General features: G+C 46.1%; 1 protein-coding gene across 1 annotated transcript in view; it reads left to right on the top strand.

Moving 5' to 3' along the window:
• The first annotated feature begins 2925 nt into the window (after positions 1-2925).
• Positions 2926-24327, top strand: part of COLEC12 (collectin subfamily member 12) — a 91680-nt gene continuing 70278 nt past the window's right edge. The window contains exon 1 of the mRNA XM_086472478.1: positions 2926-3124. Within this exon, the coding sequence (XP_086328604.1) occupies positions 2926-3124 (199 nt within the window). The remainder of the gene's footprint in view (positions 3125-24327) is intronic.

Below are 24327 nucleotides of genomic sequence, written 5' to 3' on the forward strand. Positions count from 1 at the left end.
AATCCCAGGTCTCATAAGGGTGGGGATAGCGTCTAACAGCTATACCTTCTTCTGTTGGGCAGAGATGGGTCAGTGGGAATTAAAAAGGAATGCTTACTTCAGAAACCAAAACATAAAATGCTTGCGTTTAGAGGAAAGATTCGACACACAAAACAGTTCACGAGTTTCCTGAATTTCTTTACGAACACTAGACTTTTAAAGCACTATCAGTAGAAGCTCATCAGCCATTTAAATATATATTTATAAGAAATCAATGTGAAATACAATTTACATGATTAAAAGATAATACAGAAGCTTACTTGAGAAATATGAAGTGTCCCACTATGTCCACAAAACAATAAATATTTCAAAGTCACAAGAATGGAGGCAGCTCTCAGGCCTAATAAATCAATCATAAGCTATATGAATTCAAAATATTTATTATTTTTCTTTCAATTAGTAAGGAACATGTTTTCCTCAGACACAGCATTTTACTCAGTTCAGTCTCTGCAATTTTTGACTGCTATCCTTCAGTTCACTGAGGTTGCTCTCTGAAGAATTAGAAAAGTGTTATCAGTTACTGCTTTTGAGGAATTTTCTAAATTCCTGCACAGTCCTGCTCCTTGCACATTCCCTGATGACACAGGTTTAAAGCAAAGTTCTTCTTTCTGCTTCTTTTTTTTTTTTTAAAGCATTCCTTCTGCACTGTGTTTCCAAATAGAAGTACTTTTCCTTGGGAGAAATGGAGCTTCATTATTGGTTTCATCCAGTCTATGGAATTAACGGAAAGATTTCTTCTTGGAAACATTCTCATGGCCTTTGGATTGAAGTCTAGGTAGTTTTTAGTTTGGGAAACTGAATGACATAAATTCTTCAAAACAAAACTTGCAAGTTAACTTAGGATCCAAAACAAACCACACAACTGAGCAAGCATTAATTGATCTTATAAACACTGAAAGAGCTGTTGTCCTAATCCAACACAACACTACAGGACATCCGTAATTACCTAACGACTGTATTCAGATTTAAGTGTTTTACTCACGACTTGTACCAAAAATAGATATTCCAGTCAACTACCAGAGCATAAACTAAAAGCTGAGTCAAGTCTCTTTGATATCTGAGCCCTGCTTTAAAGCAGCAAATGGCTACTGCAGCTGGTATCCAAGTATTTTCAGCAATCCCAAACTGAAGGAACTGCCTCCGAGTCTGAGGCAGATGTCGGCTCAAGTCATCAGACCACCTGAAGGAATTAAAATTTCTGTTTTCTAATTTTTTCTCTTCAGTGATTATTTTCTGTGGATTTAATCTTTCATTCCTTGCTCTAGGAGAGATCATACCTGATAGGTTTCCAATGCTTGTTGACCTGGTGTTAAACTAATGCCGTGATACTGCACCATGACCTTTCCGGTATGCTATGATCCTTATTGGAGCCGTGGGCCCCCTGAAAAGACCACATAGCATAATCATTTTTTTGGGCACCCCCTCATTCAACAGATTGTGACACCAATAATTGCAAAGGCAAAACTGTGTGCATCTCCTCCCTGCAATGGGAAAGTGTCTCTGGTGCCTCCTCTACTTGGTTCATCCCCAGAATGAACCAGTGCATGTTGCTCTCGCTCTGCTTCCTCAGCACTGATGTTAATCATTGAAGCTGGGTCGTAAACACTTACCACCATCTTCAATAGCCTAAAAATGGGTGGGTTTTCAGAAAATCAAAAGGGGAGCCTGCAAACAATCCATTATTCCTGGCAACTTCCACAACTAGAGAAATAAAAGATGACTGGCCTGTATCTCCCTAATCCCACAAATATTTACACACAGTCTTCAGCCCGTGTGCTGCGCGCAATCCCATTGACCCCAACTCGTGGCCCTTCACTCAGCTCCAGGGTGAACTTTGCACGTTCTGCAGCCTCTCCCCAGCCGGCGGATACGCACCCACAGCTCTGGGATCTCTCCTCCGGTGTACCCCGCCGTGCGGCATGTACCCCCCTGTGACACACATATCCCATAGTGCAGCACATACCCCACTGTGGCACACGCACCCTGCTGTGACACACCTACCCCACTGTGATGCACGCACCCCACTGTGTCACACGTACCCCACTGTGACACATGTACCCCACTGTGATGCATGTACCCCACTGTGTGACACACGCACCCCACTGTGACACACGCACCCCATTGTGACACACGTACCCCACTGTGATGCATGTACCCCACTGTGATGCATGTACCCCACTGTGTGACACACGCACCCCACTGTGACACACGTACCCCACTGTGACACACGCACCCCACTGTGACACACGTACCCCACAGCTGCAACACCCACGAGGGCGGCTTTAGCCAAAACGCCCCCCGTGCCTGCCACCCGCCCGGGGAGGGCAGGGGGAGGACGTTCTCCCTCCCGGCAGCACCACGTCCCACCCAAGCTCCCCGGTCGCCGGGGGGCGCCCTGTAGGCCCCGTCCCGGGCAGCTCCCCACGGGCAGACCCTGCCGCCCACGGTCCCGCGGGGCGGCGTGCGACAGCCCCGCCGTCCCCGTCCCCGTCCCCAGCCGCCGGCGGGGCCCCGAGCCCGCCCCCCACCGCCCGGCCCCGACCGCGGCCCCTTCCCCGGGGCGGAGGGAGGGAGGCGGGGCCCGGGCCGCGGCTCCGCGGGGCCGGGCCGGGCCGCGCGGGGCTGGCGGCGAGAGCGCGGTGCCGCCGGCGGCCGAGGAGCGACGGCGAGTGGCGGCGGCGGCGGCGGCGGCGGCGGCGGCGGCGGCAGCGGCCGGGGGTGCGCAGCAGGGCCCGCGGCGGGGGCGCGCCCGGCCCCCGGCATGGCCCGGCAGTAGGCAGGGAGCGCCGCCCGCCCGCCCGCCCGCCGCGCCCCGTCCCGTCCCGTCCCGTCCCGTCCCGTCCCGTCCCGTCCCGTCCGTCCTATGCGACCCGCCCCGGCGCCAAGATGAAAGGTAGGGACGGGAGCGGGGAGCCCGCTCCGCCGCCCGCACGTGTGCCGCCGGCAGCGGGCACCGGCAGCGGGCAGCGGGCAGCGGGCAGCGGGCACCGGCAGCGGGCAGCGGGCAGCGGGCAGCGGGCAGCGGGCAGCGGGCAGCGGCAGGGCTGGATGCCGGCGGGGCGGGCAGGGGGCGGGCAGGGAGCAGGTAAGGGAGATTTCGGGCGGGGTGGGAGCAGGGTGCAGGCAGGGCAGCGTGCAGGCAGGTTGCAGGCAGGGCAAGCCGGGTGCGGGCAGGACGCCGGCAGGACGCGGGCGGCCGGTGCCGGGAGCGTGGAGCTCCCCGCCACCCCCGGGTGTCGCCGCTTCGGTGTGCCTTGCGGCGGTGTGTCCCGGGACGGGGAGCGGGCTGTCCTCGGGTGTCCGCCCCGGCCCGTGTCCCTCGGGGTGTCCCCCCCGTCAGGTGCGCCCTCCCCGGCACGGTTTCTCGCGGCACCCAAGTTTCAACTCCCCGGCGTCCCGAGAAAACGACTTCTATTTCTCCCTAATTTATTTGGGTTTGGTTTTGCCAGCGTTGTGCGATGTTCTTGGTGTTGCTTCTAAACATCTGGCAGTGATTAGGTGCCAGTAGAGGCTTAACTGGCTTGTGAAATGTATTTGGCATATTTCTCCTTAACATCCACCGACTGGAAAATATTTGGTCTTTGCTTTGCATCTGTTAAAACTGAAACTTTGTTTCTTTTCCTTTTTCTCTCTTCCTCTCCCCCCTTTTTTTGTTAAAATGGGTGAAACATACCACTTCTACTGGTAGACCCCATCCTACAAAGTTATGACTGAGAAGTATCAGATGATACACTTCCAGAATCAAATAAAGAAGCAGATTGCCAAATTGCTAAGCTGTAGCGTAGTAAAGATGTATTGGAGGGGTTGCAAGAAAGCCGCCTGTTTATGAGAATCGATAGCCTTACAGCAAAAGGCAGAGACTTCCCGCACTGGGGAATAGTTACCATGAAAACATCAGAGGACGTTATGGAAAGTTTAGGAAGTCGTTGGGAGTTTGTGAGAGTCGAACCTCGTTTTTCTTCAGCAGCAAAAGTAAGCTGGAAGGGTGGAAGGAAAAAAAACATACATGTAAGAAAATTACTTTTGGGCACTAGTGTGCCTGTGCTTGGATTGCAGAGTTTGATTCCGGATGCCAGGAGGCCAGTAAACATCATGATAGTTGCACTTAGTTTCCAGAGTCTGGGACACCAAATGATGTGATTATTTATTCACTTGCCAGAGTAGCTGCCTGAAGGGAGGAGAAGCTTTTTGGGGGGGTTTATTTATACAAGCCCACAGTTTTTTTGCAAGCCCACACACTGTTTAGGTTACTTCTGGCTCTGTGACATGGTGCCTCTACAGGGCCGTGCAACATATTAAAAATAATGTATTTACAGTGTTCTTTATTTATAGGGTACTCGTGCCAAAAGTTTTGTCATCAGCTTGTCATTATCAGCATAAGTGTAATGGCAGGAACAAACCAAAACAATGGGGATCCAGTAATATAAACCCATGCCTGTTATCACTGAAAACCTTACGCTCTGTTTTTGTTGGGGCTGAGGCTGTGCCGGTTTTGGGGGGAGGTGGGATGAGAAGGACCAAGGACGGCAATAACATATAATGTGACTTGCATCTCCTTCCGTTCTGCCTCCGTTGTCCTTCTTTGCAAAGTGGAGAAGTGGCATCTGGAGGGAAGATGTTACTCCTGCTGGGAGCACACATTGGTGCCCCGTGCTCCAGCAAGAGGGAGTCGCTAGTCCCTACCATTCGGTTTCCGTAAGAGCCATCACAGCTGTCTTGTTTCTTTCCCCTCCAGAGTTACAGAAATAAGTAGTAAAACACGCAAAGAAGAACCCCTAAAATGACTGTGAATAACAAGAGAAAGGAGAGACTTTAGACAAATCATCACATCAAGTGCCATTCCCAGTGTTATGGAAGTCAGAGAGCCAAACCAAATTTTGACTCTGTCATTTCCTTTTCTGGGCACCAACTTGTTTTTTTCTTATTTTCTCTTTCATCTTGATGGTGGTGATAATTGTAGGACTGTAGAACTTGGTGTCGTTACACATTTTTCTCAATAACAACAAAATGATCTGTTGATTGCAGCTGTCTCTGCATCTACCCTCTCTGGAGATCGGAGGAATATCTAAATAATTACATCACTAAATATCTGTAAGGAATAAATTATATTTTCCATTGCTGGTATTCGTAATGTGTTATGTTTTAAATCAGTAAAACAAATTGAAGTTTATGTTTAATATGCTGGCAGTTTTATTTCCAGCAAACTACACTGAGCTCACAAACTCTGTGATACTTTTTAGTAGTAATTAATGTGATTTATAAAGGGACTTGACTGCTTTAGGGTCAGATGTATCTTTAGCAAATTACACTTCCAAGTTGTAGTTATTTATTGGGGTATGAAGGAGTATTTGTTGCCTGGGAAACAAATGAAAACAGCTTCTTCATAGTCAAACACCACCATATGTTCAAAACCATTGGTCCTAATTTAAGACAGGGACAAGAGTTGTTAAAAGAGAACTTCTTCCTATATATCTGTGATATATTTTGTAATTATTACTTTAAACGGCATCTCTAATCACTACTGTCATGGTAGTGCTGTTGATAAGTATTTTCATCTGAAGTGTGGATATTGTTTGGATATTGACTTAACACTGATGCCCAAAATGGGGCAATGACAAAGTCAAGGCGGTCATTTTGGGACTGTTGCTCCAGGATGACAGAGGAGCCCTTTATTACGATACCCAAGGTAGCTCAGCTGCTTCTTTCCACTCTTCTTCCTCCTCCTCCTCCTCCTCCTCCTCCTCCTCCTTCTTCCACTTCCTTTCTGCTGTTGCAGGCACCTTGCTATGTACTGCTTCCACAGCGATGGTGCTGGAGGATGAAACGTCTGGTGTCTTGTGCTTCAGGACTGGAATGTGACCAAATACCCTGTCCTGCGCAGTTCATCTCATTTAATGAAAAATATGCACAGAGTGAGACAGTGGGACAGGTTCGTCCTTGGTTGTGCTCCACTGACATCGGTGAAGCCATCACTGCCTCAGGAACGGTCTAGTCTGAACACCCAGCTTTCTTAGTGGTGACCAGTTTGCCTCAAAGGCAGCTCGATGTGCTTTGTGCACAGAGTTTTCAGTATATAACGTACATTGAGCTTTCAGGGGGTATGTCAGTTCAGTTTACCTCAAGTTTGCCTTATACTGTGCACACGTTAGCAGACAATTAATGACACGTCAGCCCGTATTGCTAAAATCATCCCTTCTGTGCTTTAACTTGGAGCCTGGATGTAACCTGCAGGTAGAGCCTCCATTTGCAAAAGCTAAGTGTGCGTGCAAATTCAGTTGCTCTTTCTCAGCTGTCTTGAAAAGTCTTAAAATAAATAATGTATTTATATCATGTTGACAGGTTTTGTCTTTCTCTCTAACCGTTTTGATGCCACCATTTTTTTTTAAAGAATAAAGGAATAAATGTTCTAATTTTCTAATACCGGAGAGAAGTGTATCTCTCTCTAATCTTTGCATGCACAAAATCAAATAAACAGTCATCTGCAAATAGGTCTTCCCTGGATAGAGACTTCAAACTCCAAATGTAAAAAAAAATCCAGTCCAGAGCATTTTGCAGAAGCCAGAAAGCATCTGAAAACCAAGGACTGGAAGCGGAGTGATCCAGTAACCTTTACTTAGTCCAGTTATAACAGAGCTTATATGAATATAGTGACATAAACATGAAACATATGCAGGAGCTCTGAGTGGTGTGTGTTGGACATGTCACAGGACCCTACCACAGAAGTTCAAAGGCACGAGCTGTTATAATAAATGTGTGATACAATGCAGAACAAATCCCAAGCAATGCTACTATACACTCAGTGTGTAACCTGAATTGGTTGGTAGCACAGCGGATTTTAAACATATGGATGAGAACAACGATCGTGCAAGCATGTGTCAAAGGGTATTCTCATTAATGACATAGAGGAAAGCAGAGTGTTAGAGCTGTGAAAATACGGAAGAAATCTGTTATTGCACAGATAGGAATATTACTCTGCAAGTGCAATGGATATTAAGCAGAATTAGCATATAAGCTATTTATGACAGGAGTATTTTCGGTAAGAAGCTGTAATTGTTCATCTTCACTTTCAATATTCTACTTTTCCCAGTCACGTCGGACTAAGAATAGCACCGGCAAACCTATCCCTGTGAAGAAAGGAGTTGTTTAAAATCTCTTGTGGCTCTTTCTTCTCCTACTTTGGATAACATAAATTTATTCCAGACTGATTTCACTACTGCTGAGGGCTAACAGAGCCCTTTTTTTATCAGAACCGCTGAACTGTTTGCTTAGATCCGCACTCAAAGACCATTGTGCCCAGAGGTTCAAACACCTTTGCCTGCCAAGATAGGGAGGGAAAGGTAATCTTGCAGAGAGATAGAGCTGATCAGGCCTTGCAGAGGAAAAGCGGAGTAAAATAGAGAAAGAGAGCTGGAAGAAATGTCAAGGATGAAAGCAATTCAGTGCTGTGAAGGATGTGTGCCCAGTTATCTTCAGCTTCACAAAATGTTCCTTATCCTGAGGTTCTGTGTGTCAGAACAGAGATTCCCCCCTTCCAGCCCTCCCCCTTGGAAAGCAAAATAAAGGAGCTTTTTACCAGGCACTGAAAGTGAACCTGATCCTCCTAACGGTGTGAGTGTGCTCTGTACGAGAGAGGGAGCAGCCTAAGATGAATTGTCTTTGGAGTTTCACTGCTTCCACCTAAAACTGCAATCCCTTTCAGTGCATAAATTTGAGGTGAAGACTGGGACGTGGCTGGGGAACAAAGTGGATGAGTTATGGGAGGTAACAGAGATGTGTGTCGTTAGGAATGTGTATGCCGGTTTAATGCTGTTGTTAATTGCCTCCTCTAACATACAGACAGGGAGTCACGATTTTTCAGTGCACTAATGAGAACAGATCGGTTTGCTCTTAAGTCATTACACTGAAATATGATATGATTCGAACTTCTAAGGTCGACCCTCCGCACCGTGCAGCTGGTCCTGACCCCAGTCCTGTAGCAATGCTCTGCGGCACTTACGGGCTGACAAGTTTTGTTCAAGAAACACTCCTATTTACTGTCTTCATTTTGTGCCTAAAAAGCAAAACTAGAGCCGTCACTCTTATACCTCTGAATTTCTTAATCTCCTGTCTTTTTCTGCATTCTTAATGTGAGCTCTCACATTTTTCAGGCATAGCAGTGCGGGGGTAGATTGAGACCGGAATATTAAAATGCACCCATTTGTCAAGATTCTTTGTTTTGTTTTATGTATGTGTTAGGTGATGAGAGACACAGTCCTAGCCTTAGATTGTAAGTGTCGAGAGAGGATCTATGGTCTGGGACTTTGCCTCTTGGTTTCTTGTGATGCTGAAAGTGGAGAAATTCCCAGATCAGCAGCCTAAAGGATAGAGATGGCAAAAAGCCTCAGTCTCGTTGCCGGAATTCAGGCTCAAACAACATCCCAAAGGATGCTTTGGGATGCTGGGAGGTGGGCTTGCTTCCAGGACTGCCTCAGCTGAACCTGTGCCAGGGCTCCTCTAAAGACCAGGTACTCTGCCAATACAGAATCCCTGTAATCCCCATCCGAAGGAGATTACTGCGTGACAAGTCGGACAAAGGACGGGGTGGAAAAGATGGGCACGATACACACAGAGCCGACAACAGTGACATTGTGAGCGTGACGGGTCAGCTTGAGGCCTCATCAATAGGGGAGGGGTTTAAGTGTGGGGTAGGTTTTTATGAGGGAGGGCTTAGCAAAATAGAAGCAAAGAGAGAAAGACTTGGATATGAGAAGGGGCTACAAGGAGGAACTAGTGGAGAAAGGCAGAAGAGGAGGACAAGTGAAGCAAAGCATCTGTGAAGACAGAGGGGAATGAGCAGCCTGTTAACACAAGCAGGAGACTGTCCAGAATAAAAGCTACGAAAACCAGTGGAAACCAATTAGACTGATGAAGTCATCAACATCTGAAGGCCACAGCTGCTTGCTGTGCTTCTGCTGGCTCAGTTTCACCTCTAGGTCAGCACTTTGAATGCAGAACCGGTTAATAGTGACCAGAAATGCATATAAATCTGGTGGCTGCTCAAAAAGCTTTTGAAATGTGATATGAGAAATATGTTGGTGTTCACTGTTCTCATCTGTCTGAGCAGTTGTTAATATTACAGAAACCTCACAAGCGGACAAGTTTTGCCTTTCCCTGAGAGGGCGGAGATGGAGAGAGCGGGCAGAAGTAGCTTTTCGACACTGCAGGTGGTCCCTCCAGCCAGATCCTGGATGCACTTGTTACGTGGTTCTGAGCAGAGTTCTGTATCCATGCTGGTTTATGGGTTAAAGAGAGGAATATCATCATTTTCGACTAATGGGCACAGTGTCTTTCCAAATGGTACCAAAAAAAATCTGTTCTTGATAATATTAAAATGAATTTTACAAAGTTGCACTGGGATATAACTACATAGTTCCCATTAAGTCAGTGGGAAAGGCAGGGCCCTAACTATTAAAGCTCTTCGAGAGAGAGATTTATTTTAAAGGAAAGTCTTACACTGGGTTTCATTGTTGCTAAAAATTAGTCTTATAGTCCTGAGTTCTCAGCATGTTACTTAGGCGTAACTTCTAATGTACTGTGAATCGAATTTTCAGGGGGATTATAAAGGAACTTCTAAAATCTGAGTTGAAACTCAGCATGACAACTTTCAGCCCAGATGCCTCATTCTTTCCTGAAATAGATTTCCCCAGGTTTTGAAATGCAATATAGAATATTGGTGTCTTTTCTTAATTCAAGCTTTCAGTCAAAGTCTTTAAACAAAGACTTTAAACCCATGTTTACTGCACACAAAAGTTCTAGAAATTATTGTATACCATGTGTCTGCAGCCACCATATGACCCGACATCTCTAATGGTTCCGAGGTCTAGTTTGCTTCATTAGTTAATTACGTTTAAATGGCTGAGCAGGGTGCACTGTTCAAAGGTGACAGCTGGACATGCACATTAGCAGCTTTCTGTAACACCTTCTATATGCCAACAATGACACCCCCAAAAGGAGGGGGATAAATGGGAACAATTTCCCTAAAATCACCTTGCACCAAAGGCTCCCCAGATTTGGTGCTGGTCCAGCAGAGGGACCGAGCAGTGCAGTGGTTATAGGCACTATATAGTCCCGGGGCAGATTTGGCATCCTTTTTGGCTCCAGGCCAGCTCTTTCTTGCTTGACCTCAGAGTGACTCATAAGTGGTCCATGATTAATTTATTTAAGATTTAAGAACAAGAACTAGAAATTACACAGTTCTACTCCACAGATTTTTGCTTTGCCTCTAGCAACTTAATCAAATGAGAGTCTAATTTGTTTTAGATTAAATGAATTCCCTCTGTTTGCTGTGTTAATCCCCAGCTGAACTGCCTTTTTATAATTTCCACTCCCTTGAAGCATTGTACTGTAACTTATTTAACTCTACAACTGTATTTATTAGAGGTGTTGCAGTAATAATTTATAACTGGAAGGCAAACAGAATTTGTCATTGGTACTCAGTGGGGTGTGGATATTGCCAAATATCTCAAAGCCTTTTTTTTTTTTGGACCAGAGGTCTTACTTTATACCAAATCCCTAAAATATGTGATGTACTGCTGCTCAGCTACAGCGAGCCACTCATTTTTAGCGGTTTGCTGTAAGCTCCGTGCGACAATCTGTTACAGCCTCCAAGGAGACTCTTGTAAACCTGATGAAACAGGAGATCTCCGGTGGTCCTTCCACCACGCGGTTAAATACAATTGGTTGCTCACATGTGTTTCTGTTCTGCCCGAAGTTCACCTTTTTTATGGACCTTCCTTCTGCCAGAGCTCCGTAGAAGTCAGTGGAATAAGAAATCACATTTTAACCAGCTTTTCATGTTTCTTCGTCTGTCTTATTCTGGATTCCTCAGTTTTTAGCTCACAGCTGAGACCTCAGTAGAGCAGCTTATAACCAAATTATGGCTGGTCTTTCCAGCACTGAAGAGTTAATTCTTCCAGCTGGGACATAACAATGGATTCTGCTTTATTGTCTGCTTCAAGGAGTCTACACTTCCTATTTTTCACCCAGGAAAATAAGCCTTGCCTATATATAAATGTGTATGTATATAAAGTAAATATTGCATTCATTCCAGTCCTCTTTGTAACTGAGAAGGGTTGGGTTTAAACTAAAGAAAAATATTTCTAACTTAGGACTTTCACAATGTCAAACAAAACCCTTTTGCACCAGTTGCAGCCCCACTCAAGTGTACAGGCACCGCTGATGTAAAAATGCAAAATTTCCTTTTGTAACATCAGCCACCAGTGCTCAAAACTCATTAATTTCTTCCACTCTGATTTCTGATACTGCCTTTAAAAGCATAAGGCATAAAAAACATGCTGGAGGTTTTCTTACTATTTGCTTTCCTACTTGGTGTGTATTTTCTTAACCTCTGTAATTCATCACAGATCACATTTTCATAGTTTTCTCTAGAAAAGCTGTTTCCTCTTCAATGAAAACTTAGGTTCTCTTGTATTTTCCTGATTCAACAATATCATGAAGCTTTGAGATTTTTGTAAAACTTGACAAAACTTAAGTATTTTCAGCACTGGAACAGGGAGCTGAGGCCAAGTTTCTGCTGCCTCCAGTGAGCACAATGCTGCCCAGAAGGCATGGGAGGAACAGGCTGGGGCAGATGGCTTTGCCTCGGGACTTGAATTTATCGGCTTGTTTGTCAACTTCATTTTTAATATTTCAAACACAGACTTCTTCAGAAGTAGGACTTTCAGCCCATCCTAGTCTCTTTTTCCAAAGGACACAGTGCTCTTCGTTTCTTAGTCTAATCTTCTTTTACTCCTTTCTTCTTCCCATCTTTATTTTCCTTGAACTTGTTACATTGCAGTTAGTATTGTAAAATATTGTATTTGCACACGATTTGAGCAAAGTGCCTAAGTGGCAGTTGTGACTGAAAGACTGCTGAGCTTAGTCTGTTAAATAATTTTAATAGACTTCCCCCAAAAAATACATTGCTGCCTGTTGCTAGATCAACACCCAAGGATTAAAAAAAGGTTTTATCTGATGTTTAAGATTTTAGTGACCAGGGAGCCAGGTCACCAATTGACAAAACTGTCCTTGCCTGTCTGCACTTCTTTGTTTCAAGTGCCACAAGCACTCTTCAAAATTAGGACATTAATGAATAATTTTAAAGTATTCAAAGCCTAAAAAAAAACCCCAAATCATCCCTAGGGAGCACAGTATGCAATGTTGCAAATATTAAAAGAGTATATATATTTTAAAAGTATGCAAGTGTGTATATAAACATATATATATGTATATAAAACATATATATAGTGTGTTGCAAATACAAAAAAATCCAAAGAAACAAAAATAGGATTATAAATGGGATGTGGCCAGAGAGCAATGCCGTTGGGCTAAGCATGAAAAAACAAATGACTAGGGAAGAGGCTAGCAGCCCGGGAGGAGGGTCTTGGGGATGGGGCGTAGGATGAAGCTGCAGGATTTAAACACAGCCTGGCTGCACACACCAGATACGGATCAGATAAGCCAGGTTACACTCCTGAGTAACAAAGGAGACGATTGTGTTACAGCCCTGATAGCAAGAGAGGGCAGGAAGCTCAGGGCTCTGGAGCTGATATCTTTTTGGGGGCAGCATTTTATCTGTTGTGCAAGCGGGGAGGATTTTTCCTGAGTAGTTCCCTGCTGGGATGAGAAGGTTGGCTGTTTATGGTTTATTAGTATTCGTCATGTTTGGTTGGGTGACCCTATCTGCAGGTAACATTTGGTACAATTGTGAGGGTTTCTTGGGTTCTTTTTTTTTAAAGGATTCTTTCTGCCTTCAAAACTAGGATGTGTTTGTTTTGCCTAAGGAGTGTCCACTGGTTCTTCCATTTCGTAAAAGCACCTTTGAACTGGGGGGGGGTCGAGCTTAAGATATGAACAGGAGCGCCTCTAGCAGCAAGCACAGTTTGTGTTGTCTGGTGAAGAATGTGAGTTTTGAGCTGTTTTAGTAACAAGTGCTGTCTGAGTAAAGAGTGAAGTTCCACAGAAGGTTGTATTTCATGGTCTCCTTTGCTGCTTCAGGCAATGTCTCCCTCAGACTTCAGTGCAGGGCACCTTTCAGGTCAGACGAAGGTGCAGGTCAGATTCGTTGCTGGACATACACTCAAATGGTTCATACTTTGCTGGGCCTGGATGAGGACCTTATTTTTTTTTATTTACTTCACCTCTGAATTCATCCCCCTAAGGCTCTGTTGTGGCCTGAGTTAGCTGTGGGACCAGTTACCCCCAGTCTCATGATGCAGAGCAGCCTGTTCATGTGCCTGTGGACAACAAAGGTCTAACGATGCACAGGCCTCTCACTCCATCACGTCTGCTTACCTGCTTTGAGCTTGCTTTTCTACCGCTACTGATTAAATATTCCCTTCTGGTGAAGCCCTTGACTGGCCTTTGAGCTTCTGTTTCCTTCTCCCCTCGTCCCGGGGGGGGAAAGTCTTGATAAAGAGGTTGCAAGTGAATGAGCTTCCTCAGCACCCTGTGCTGGAAGGGTGGCACAAGGTGCTGAGCACCCGCCGAAGCTCCCCAGGGTGCTGTCAGCCTCCCCGCTGCTGCAGTGCAAGCAAAAGCCCAGCAGCACCCGGGTTTCGGAGAGCGGGGATTACTGTCAGTCCCCAGGGGTGTTTTTTGCGGCGCGGAGGCCGGCTCGCCTGCGCGCCTCTGCTCGGAAACACGGCACAGGCGATGCGGTTCCCCAGCGCAGCGGTGGGCTGCGGACCACCAGCCGCCGCTTGGGAAGCCCCGTCCTAGGTTGTCTTTAAAGGGAGCCCTGCAGAGGCTTCCCCAACGTGAGACGGTGGCGGGGGGGGGGGGGGGGGGGGAGGGGAAATGGGTCTCCTCTGCTCCCCCCGGGAAATAGGGAAGTGGGAGATGAGCAGCCTTGGCTATTGCCCTCCCTGGCAGTTGGTCATCTTTTGCAAAGGCTGGCGCTGGTGATAAGGCAGGGCTTTTGCCTTCCCTGACTCAGCAGAAAGAGGAGTTGCGATGGTAGAAGGAGGCTGAACACACGAACGCAAATATATCCTTTTTTTTTTTTTTAAAGAAGTCGTGGGTGTATTTTTTTTCTGCTGATGCCAGCCTTTTGCCTTGCTGCTGGAAGGAAGTGGAGAGAAATGAAGCTTCTGACAAAATACAATTGTGATTATTAGCATTTTACTTCATGCTAGCTGGCGAAGATGAGAACAAAGGGGCTTCAGTTGATTTCATTTTTCTCCTCTGAATTTGTCCATACTATTTCCCATTTTTTTATCGGACCTTGCTTCTTCAGGCCAAGCTAGTGCCACCAGCTCCGGTGGCTGGACAGACAGCCATCCCCTCTGACTCCTCTCTCGTTATTCAGCATAGCTACGCTTAGCACTTTGTGCAAACAGCCCAGCCGGTGCATGTATAATCCGAGCCCGACTGCCCAGACGGCACAGGCAGAGGCTGGAGCAAGTGCCATGGCCCGGGCAAGCCTGCCCAAGCAGCACACTGGTGACAATTGTGGCTGTCATTGTGATGAGGGACATGTCTGCTCCGGTCTATACTTAGGTGGCCAAGCAGGCCTCAGGATAGCTGCCAGGTGATAAACCTTTTGTAGTCTGGGTTTCTGCTAGGGATCCTGGTTGGTGGAAAGGCTCTGAACTGCCTTTTCTACCCAGGGACAGAGGTGGGATATGAGAAATGGAGGGGAGAATCAGTAACACGCCTTACAAATCGATTAAACTTTCAAGTACATTAATCCATGAACGTGCACCTGCAAAAACTTCTTCCCATCTTTTTCCAGTAGTGATAATTATTGCTGTGTCTTTCTTTCTTTCTCCAGACGATTTTGCAGAGGAGGAGGAGGTGCAGTCCTTCGGCTACAAGAGGTTTGGTAAGTGGCAGCAGGTCTTTCAGCTCACTGTTGCGTAGTGCTTAGGGTAAGTCAAACACTTGCTATGAAAACCTCCCTTGCTGGCAGCATCAAAACAGGCAGGTACGGTCCCGTTATGCCCTTCAGTCTAATATCTGCCTAGAGGAAGGTGTGATTTTTAGACTTGGTTTATTCTCTTGGCAAACGTCACGCTTCAGAAATAGCCCCGACCAGGAACAAGAAGCGGTTGGTTTCATTATTTGATCATTAGCGTTATGAAAATGAAGCCCACACCCGAACAGAAATGAACGTGCCGGCTGTGAAAAAGGTCCACACCTCCGCCCGGCTGGGCTGCCCTTCGGCCCACAGCCCGACGTGCAGCGGGGTTTGTGGGTGTTCCCGAGAGCGGTGGCATGGGACCCCCTGTAGACTTGCCGAAGTTGTACTGCCAGCTGAGCCAGGACGTATGCTGTGCACCCCTCTCAAAAAAGAAGTAAAAATATATGGCATGAATGTATTCTTATTAAAATGAGGTTGGTCACTTTCTTTCCTTTTTCCACTTTATTTCCCTTTTCTACTTTCTTTCCCTTTTTTGATGTTTGTTCACCGAAAATGACCTTCTCATGTGAAGAAGGCAGTGCCACACATCTCTGCACAGGGGTTAGCAGCCTTCAAGGCTCCTCTTTTCAAGTCTCTCGTGCTCTTTCCCTCAACACGTCCCTCGATGTTTCAGTCTCTGCAGCTGACAGCTTCACCTGGGGCAGGCTGACTCCTGTCGCTGCGGCCACAGGGGGGGGTGATGTGGTGGCCTCTGAGCTCCCACTGTGCCAGCTGTCTTGGAGCAGCCAAAGGGGCTCATCATCCAAGCTGCTGGTTGCCTTTTCAAGTGTAAGCCATCAGGATAAATGTTCACCTTACTTTTTCTTTCCTGGGAAAGTGGCTGCAATAAGAGTCACTTTCAACAACCCCACTTGGCAAATGGATAGGAAAGGCAGGCTGAAAATAAAAAATAAGTCAACAATTCCCTCCATCCCAAAAGGAGCAGGGGGAGGCAGTGTAAGGAGATGCGGCGTTTGGAAGGTGGGGATCACATTCGCATGACCTCTTCTACCCCCTGAACTACTCCACCACTCCCTGCTGTTGAGCTTTATTTTGGATAGGTCAACCAACCACAGAGCCAGCATCTGTGGCTTGGAAAGTCCTGCCATAAGGCTGCACGCAGGGTTTTTTCCTACTCTTCTTTTTTTTTTTTTTTTTTTCTGGATTAGGCCCTGGAATAGCAAAAAAGAAAAAAAAATCTTGAGAAACGGGAAGAAATGTTCATTGTTCGTTTCTGTCACTTCCAGCTGAGTAAAAAATTTTCAGATTCATTAACACCTATAAAAATAGGTTCCCTCCGTGTTGCCCACTACCTAGCTAGCCCTGGTCAGCGTGTTCTTGCAGTGAACTGTGAATGGTTTTAGCAAGGAGCAGGTACCCCACTATCCTTGCTATCCCCGTAGTGAGTGCACTGTTGTGACATGATGGGATTTCTGCATGTTAACTTGCTTTCATTTCGTTCTTTCTCCTGGGTAATGTGGTGCTACCAATGTGAGTTATTTCTCCCCGTAGAAATGAAAGGTTTATCTGAGCATTTCCAGAAATGGTTGCAGTGTTGCGCTTGGTGGGACAGCGGGGAGGGAGGAGAGGGCCAGCAGTCTGACAGTGGCAGGAGAAGGAGATTTCACCACAAAAGGAGGAGACAGGGTAGTTCCACCCTTAGGAAACAAACATAACCTGCTTTTCCTTCATGAAAAAAACATCGCTGTGGTCAGGGAGGCGTCCCAGAGGTCTGCAGTACAGAATAAGTGCCTTGGCCAAAGGGGGAATGGGGTCATGAAGCCATAGCTTTGGCACTGGTGGGAGCTCTGTAATTCAGTAGTGTCCTGATCCAAGCAACCTTCTTTGTCCCTACTATTTCTGAGCCCAAACTTCCTCCCATACCCCCTTCCTCATCTCTCCCAGCATCGTGGGGCAGCACAGGGAGGAGCTAGGCTGACCGGATTTCCATACATCCCTGCACCAGCATACGTGCTGTTTGCCTGCAAATGCTCATGCTTTTGTGGCCCCTAAAGGGGTTATTTCCCCTCTCTCAGAAAACCCAGCTTGGTGTGTTCCCATTTCTGCAGTCCCTGCTGCATTTCCAGGCAGCCTCTGAGCAACCTCTGGAGGCACTGGGAGCCACGTGCCTTTGGCAGCGCTGGCTGTTTCACCTGGCACCAGGCTCCTCCATTCGGGAAGGTGACACACAGGTCTCTTAAAAACTCCAAATTCACCGGCCAGCTGGGTCAGCATTTCCAGTGAAGCACCAGAGGTTGTACTTGGGGCCAAAATGCAGCCGAGTAGTTCAAGCTCCTGCCTGACCAGTAGGAAATGTTACGCCTGCTGTCCCAACTGGTGTCTCCTCTGGGCCCTGTGTCCTCATTGGTAAGAGCAGGCAATACAGGGGAAGCACAAGGCAAGAACTGAGTTTTGTTACCTAAACCCTTGATAAAAGGTCACTTTGAAAAAGTCCTGTCCTGTCTGCTGGCTGTACACACCAGCACTGTCGTGTACAGCCTGCTGGAGTGGGCAGCGATAAAAGCAGCAGTGGGCTTTTTGTTTCAGGAGCCATGGTGTAAGAGCAGTTGTGTTAATATATTGTGACCGGAGTAGTCCCTGTACACCCCGTTGACATGAGACATGGTAGGAGGATCAGGACTCAAGTGCCTTTGACTCCATTGTTTGGAAGTGCAAGGCCCTGTTTGGAGCAAAACACGCTCTGAGGGGGAGACGGCTGAAGCACGACTGGTTTGTAAAAAACAGGGCTTGCAGTGAGTCACTGCTGGCAGCTGGGAACATGTGTTGGTCAGCACTTGGCAGGCAAAGCCTTGACCAAACTGCTTTCCTAGAGTTCACTGAAGAGTTTATTATTAGCTGCCTTGTTGCTGGAGCCTGTAGTTTGGTTCAAGGAAGGAAGAGATCTGTGGAGGGAGGGAGGGAGGAAGCCTTTCTCCAACAATTCTTATTTTGGGGAAGAAGCTTTCAAAAAGATGACTGAATACATGCTGTCCTGCACCACTTCCCCTTTTTCTGAATCTTTCTGTCCCTCCTCCTCAGATAAGCTAATTCTGGAGAATTTATCATGCTACTTTAGTTTTTAGTCAGCAGAACATTAACCTGTCATATTAAGCCAAGCATACTAAGCATAACACACTAACATACTAAATAACGATCAATACAGATGCAGACCACTTCAAGATGCCAGGAAAATACACACCAGCGTTTTTCCTCTTTTGAGCTTGGGACAAATTTGCTGCAGGGTGTCAGGGAGGTTTAGGAAAGCGCTCTTTCCAGCTCAGTGTTGCTGTTTACTTCTTCTCAATGGATACTACAGATGTGCAGGGACGCTGCCAGAAGCGCGATGCTCAGCTGCAATGCCTCTGGACAGCTGCAGTGAGAAAGCACGTGAGGAAGCGTGTGTTTCTTATCGCCATTACTTCATCATCAGTCGTTGCTTAGGCTGCTTTGAAGTTATCTGCTCCAGATAACATGCTATGCCTCTCCACTGGTTTTCCTCTACCAGATTGCCACTTTTCATCAATCACTGTCATTGGTTTGCACCACCCCACACGTACCCCACTTTGGGAAAGAATGAACGGGGAAAAGGCAAAACTTGCTTTTCAATATTACACACTTTTGGGATGCTAGATAGCAGGATGAGATCTCTTTATGGCAGGTTTTTGACTCTTCCCTCTGAGATCTGGGCTCTGGGCATAGCCACAGGCAAGGGTGTTGAAGGGAAATAATGGACTTCAAGGTGGCAGATCTGATCTTCCTGACTTGTGGCATTCCCAGGTAATAGAGGGATCATTGTGAATTTTGTTCCTTTATGTTCATTTTTTAGAACATAAGACCTGCGCCTTACTAAATAATGTACTTAATGTAGAAGTTTCAATGTGAAGTTATTCATTGCGTAGTTCGAAGCTACGGTACAATATGGAACATCTAAAAGCAAAGGGGGTGGTCTTTGAACTGTTACGAAGCACATTTGTAAGGTCTTAGAAAACAGGCTTTGAAGAAATGAGCTGAAAGCCCTGCTGATGAAGAGAAACCTCCCGAGGAATCAAAAGATAGGGCCAGTACACTATAGATACGTAGAAGACTAAACAGCTTGTGTAAGATAATTACCCTTTGTCTTTGGCAAACACAGACACGATTGGAGGCTGTAAGACTGCCCTCCACAGCAGGTCCCTATCTCGGTCAGCCCCATGGTCTAGATTGTGAGTCAGGATCCTCCCCGTCTTCACCTTCCTGCTCCCCTGCCATGGGTCGAGCCGTAGGTAGAGGATGGTCCCTCGTGCCTCCGGGTAGCTCCAGTGTGCCCCGCGGCACTGGTCCTCTGGTCTTCCTCACATCCTGCAGGTCAACAGCTTTCCAACAACAGGAAAGGAGGGATAAAAATTACTTGGGGGCCCATCAAGGAAGGCAGGTACTTTTTTAGGTATCTTCCATAGGGTATGCAAGAGGGACTGGGTCAGGATGTCCCTTCTGTGTGGTTATAACAACCTAGCTCCTGAGCATCATTCCAGGTGTAAGGATTAAATCTAGGAATTTCTGGACCAGAAATGGATGAATCATCCTGCCACATGGTAATGAAATCTCCTATACTAAAAAGAGCTGAAGGGAAAAAAAACCCGTGATTTAAAAACATATTTGGAAAATATGATTTTTTTTTTCCCTGATGAGTGGCTTGGGAGCAGCTGAACTAGATACATTTAATAACTGTTTTCTCACTATATATTGTTTATAGTATTTTATACAGTGAGAAGCTATATATTATTTCTCCACCTTTGATTGGATATGACTGGGGAGTTTTAGGAGTGTAACAATTGATAAAAGCCTTATGAATATTTTACAGTCAAACATGAAAACTTTGAGACAGAAAACTTTTTCAGAAAAGGGTTTAAAAAATACAGGGTTATTTCTGCCTATGAATAACAGTTCAAACATGATCATGGTAAGCAAAACTCATGTCTTGGAATTTTGTGATAGTTCAGGAATAGCTTTTGTTCATTAACACTGCACCGACAGAATAATTTTAGTCCTTATCTCTGGATAAATCCAGGCCATTGTTCACATCTATAATAACGCACAAAAAAAAGTCTGGCATCAGCCTGGTGGTATGCTATATCCACACAAAACCTTAAGCCCCTAACAAAACAAACAAAAAAAAATCTAAGCTCTAGGAATTTGTCAACTTTTCTTTATGGTTTGTAAATGACCAGTGAGGGATTTCAGGTGCCACCAAGGCACATCCCTCCCTGGGCATTCTTTCACATGTATGCCTGCAGCGTGTAATCATATGGCTTAATAAAAAGTCACCGGGTCACTGATACTCACAAAGCCGGGGAAAAGTCAGGCACGTTGCTTCCAGTTCACTGATCTGGCTGTACTTATCAGACGAGGATTTTGCCTGCATGCGTCCTGGGGGAATTAAATCCCCACTGAATGGCGGTGCCCATGTGGCTGTTCATTTTAGGCCGAGAAATTTCATGTGGGGTGATCCTTTTAATTGCCATGGCCAGTAAGGTGGAAGAGGGCTGAGCCTGCCCTCTCCTGGGGTGAGCCCTGAGAGAGCCCGGCACCCTCGGGGGTCCTGGGTTTGTGTTGGGGCTTCAGTCCCATGCGTCAGGGCTGCGTGTGGAGGGACTGCCTGTGTAAGGGTTTTGTTGTCTTTCATTTCTTTTCCAGTACACACTCAGAGTACTGGGGCCGTTGGCAGGGAATTGAAATCTCGATAAATAAACGAACGCTGATGTGTGTGGGGGGGTATTGCCATTGCAGAGGAAGGTCAAGGTGCTCACGAGCTGTCAAGGTGCCTGCGTGCTGCCAGCAGGTCCCTCTTCTGTCAGTAGCTTCTGTCTCTTGCAATGAAAAAGGCATGGGTGATAAATGGATTATTGCTCGTATATCCAAACCACAAATTTAAAACCAACAGTCTCCCTAAAGATGGAAAATAGTTGATACACCTTGATAACTCCATCAGTTTTCAGGCAGTAATAGTGAGATCCAAAAAAATATCAGATCTGTGTGTCCTGTGCTGACTTACTCAGGAGCTGTAAGAGCCATTCAGGTCTATGGCTTTGGAGCTGCCCCTCTCCAACCTGCCCTGCTGTGCCTGGCTAAAGGCACTTCTCCTTCTAATCCAAACCCATAAAGAGGCCTCTTAGCAGTGCCGTGGGGAATAAAATCATTCCAGCTGTGTGCTCTTATAGGCCATCTATTTTCTCTTGGTTATGGGTTTTTCCTGTCTAGTACAATTAAAATTCTTGACATGTTTCTTCATATATTGCATTTGCATGCTTGGCGCAATACCTGTTTGATCAATCTCTGTCTCTTACAGAGGCGCGTTGAAAGGCAGTGTGGTCACCATTATGTGTGAATTTGGCTCTCTAGTTTTCATTAGAGCTATAAAATAGGTGTGTGGGCTGAACAGCACGTTGTATTTACGAATGGAATGAAAAACGTTGGCTACACTGTAAGCAACACCTGGGGATTTTGTATTTATTTCCCTGTAAACTAGCTAGACAAATAATGATGTTTGCTAACATCAGCTTGCTGCCAAAACACCTAGGCTGCATTATGGACTGTTCAACTTCATAACAAAATTATTTCCAAGAAATTAATGTCTTGGAAGGAAACTGAGCAGTGTGTTTTCAGCACTTGGTACCATTGTGTTTCCATGCAAAGGAGTAACACAGGAAAACTGTGGGAGAAATGAAAATTTGAGATAAGAAGCTATCACAAGAAGGAAGAAAAAACAGTTGGAAATACCTGTCAGTGGACTCTCCCAGTGCTGCTGTGGGATTGCAGCACACACCAGCATTACTCCTGAGCTCCTCTTGAGTTTTGTTCAAAATACAAGTCTGCATCTGCTACAAGCCAGCTGCTACTATACTCTGCTCTTTATTGCGTGCTGTTAACTATAAGGTTGCCAGTGCTCAAATGTGTCTAATTGATCTTTGGCTTTTCTGTACCTACTTGAGAGTCATTCCCCATCAAAAAGCTGCTGTGCTGTGCTTACTGCCAGCGACACAGACACACTGATGTTTCAGGAGAAAGGGAGTGCTGTCTTCCCTTGAGGACACGCAAATAAAACACATACCTGTCAGGTGCTGCTTACATTGCAATCCTAGATTCCTTTTATTTCTTGGGAATTTCCTCAAAACGTCCTGGAGCTCTAACACCCACATTAAGTGACATGGCAGTGGTGATGCACCTGATTCTGCAGGCCACTAAGCCCTTGGCAAACGCTGCTCAGCACCCCATTGAGTCAGGCCCCCGAACGTGCAGTCTGCGTGAAGTGGTGCTGATGCCATCGCTTTGTCAGCAATTTATGAACAACAAGGACGCCAACAGCGAAGATCTGTGTGTTTTAATTAGCAGCTACCAAGACAAATGGTTGGTACAAGTTAGCTTGACAGACGTGTTGATAGACACATGCACTGCCTCATACAAGAAGCGCCCAGCTGCAGATTAGGAAGCCTCCCTGTCTTTGGCTGTCTTCCCCCAAAGCCCCTGTAGTCATTCCTGCTTGCTACAGTTAAAGGACGAGTTGTGTCTCCTGCCGTCCACTGCAGCAGTGTCCCAGGGAAGGGGAAAGATCAGATTAAGTTGTTAGTAGGCGTTCTGTCTGCTGAACACTCAGAAGCATTAGAATGAAAGTGCCACGATGTTTTGACATAAGATGTTGTCTACTATCAAGCTGCCCTGCCTCTGCGTGGCTGCTGCCTGGTTTCCCACATTCCCAGGGGAACCGCTGTGGGGAAGGTGTGAAACCTCACCAGCTTGGCCCAGACCCGAACCCAGACCCAGCGGTCTCTGCTGTCCCCCACCATCACACTCGGCAGCCCGGCCAGTGTCCTGGGACAGGTGATACCATGAAGGTGGTACCATACGTTGTTGTACTTGGCAAATTTCTTGATGACTTTCAGAGAGAAAATTTTACATCTGAAGGTTGCCTTCCATATGAAATCTGAATATAGGGCTTAGGGTGGGAGTCATTTCACCTACTTTTAGGGAGCATAGACATCTACCTCTTTAAAGACACCCATCCTTAAAATGGCAGTAGCAAGGAGAGGCTAATGCTGCGTGAAGGGACTTCCATGCTGAGCAGGAGCGTCATGTTCCTGGTCATTTTGAGTTGCTACATAGAGATCTTCAACTCCAGATCTCTGTGTTATGTCCTGTATAAATGCTGGGGAAAGCATATAAATGCCTGAAGAAGCCTGTGAGAGAGAACAGTAATGGGGATAGCACAAAGAATCCATAAGTATTTTAGTCTGGTTTTGGCTGTGGCAGACACTAACAAGGAACAGTATGTTGCTTTGCTAAGTCAAAACCAATTCAAACTCCACTGTGCTGCAGTACAACAGATTAGCCAAGGGAAAGCTGGAGTAAAATTTTATCCAGTTTCGATTAATCTTCTGCATATGGGTCAACCTAAGTGAAGCAGCCAAGAACCAAGAAATTTCTGTTTGTCCTGTTTCAGCCTGGGTTAAGTGAGTGGGCTGAGGTTCTAGAAAGCAGAGAGGGGTCGGGAGGGAGGCATGAGTGGGAAGGAGTCTCGCTCAGTGCCCAGAGCCGGCATGGACAAGTGTTTCGCAATGGGTGCATGGATAGGTTTGTGTCCTGCAGATACTCTTCAGCTCGGTCAGGAATGGATCTGGAAAATGCACTCAGGCAGAGTGAGAGATCGAGGCCTTGAATAAATAAAATGTGAATGTGTTTTTTCGTGGTTCAGCGTGTGATTCTTAACGGAGGCAGCTGGAGGTTTTGTGGATGGACTGCAAGATGCAGGGATCCTCTTCTCTTCAGTCCAGCTAAGGCTCATAAGGAGATTTTGTGTTAAAATTCTTGTGCAGACATTCAGGCTTTCATAGCATCTTTACTGACATCCATTTCGTAATGCTACAAAGGTGCGGATGGATCAGGGGTTTTTTAAGGATGTCTGGGCACTAGGGTCTGCTTAACAGGGTTTCGCTGTGTATCTTTCAAAACCTGAAATTTTAAAAGTTTGGGAAGATGCTTATTGATTTGCTGTATGTAACATGTATCTGTGTGCTTGTCACCAAGGTCTTGGCCAGGAACATGGAATATTCTACTGAGTTTTATATTATGGATTAGCCCAGGAACGGGCATGCATGCTTTTACTTGCCAGGCTTATTAAGGTTAATATATCCTACATTCAGTAGTGCTCAATGGCAGAAAAAATACTTGCCTTTTATATTTTTCTAAGAGTTAAGGTATCATTTCAGACCATCTGTGTATGTAGTGACAACTGGCAACTGGAAGATTCCTTACATACATTTCTGCTTTATCATATAATGGAGGACAATCTGGTTACAAAAAATAGTAATACATAG

Source organism: Leptosomus discolor, chromosome 13, assembly GCF_034619465.1.
Source record: "Leptosomus discolor isolate bLepDis1 chromosome 13, bLepDis1.hap2, whole genome shotgun sequence".
NCBI lineage: Eukaryota > Metazoa > Chordata > Aves > Leptosomiformes > Leptosomidae > Leptosomus > Leptosomus discolor.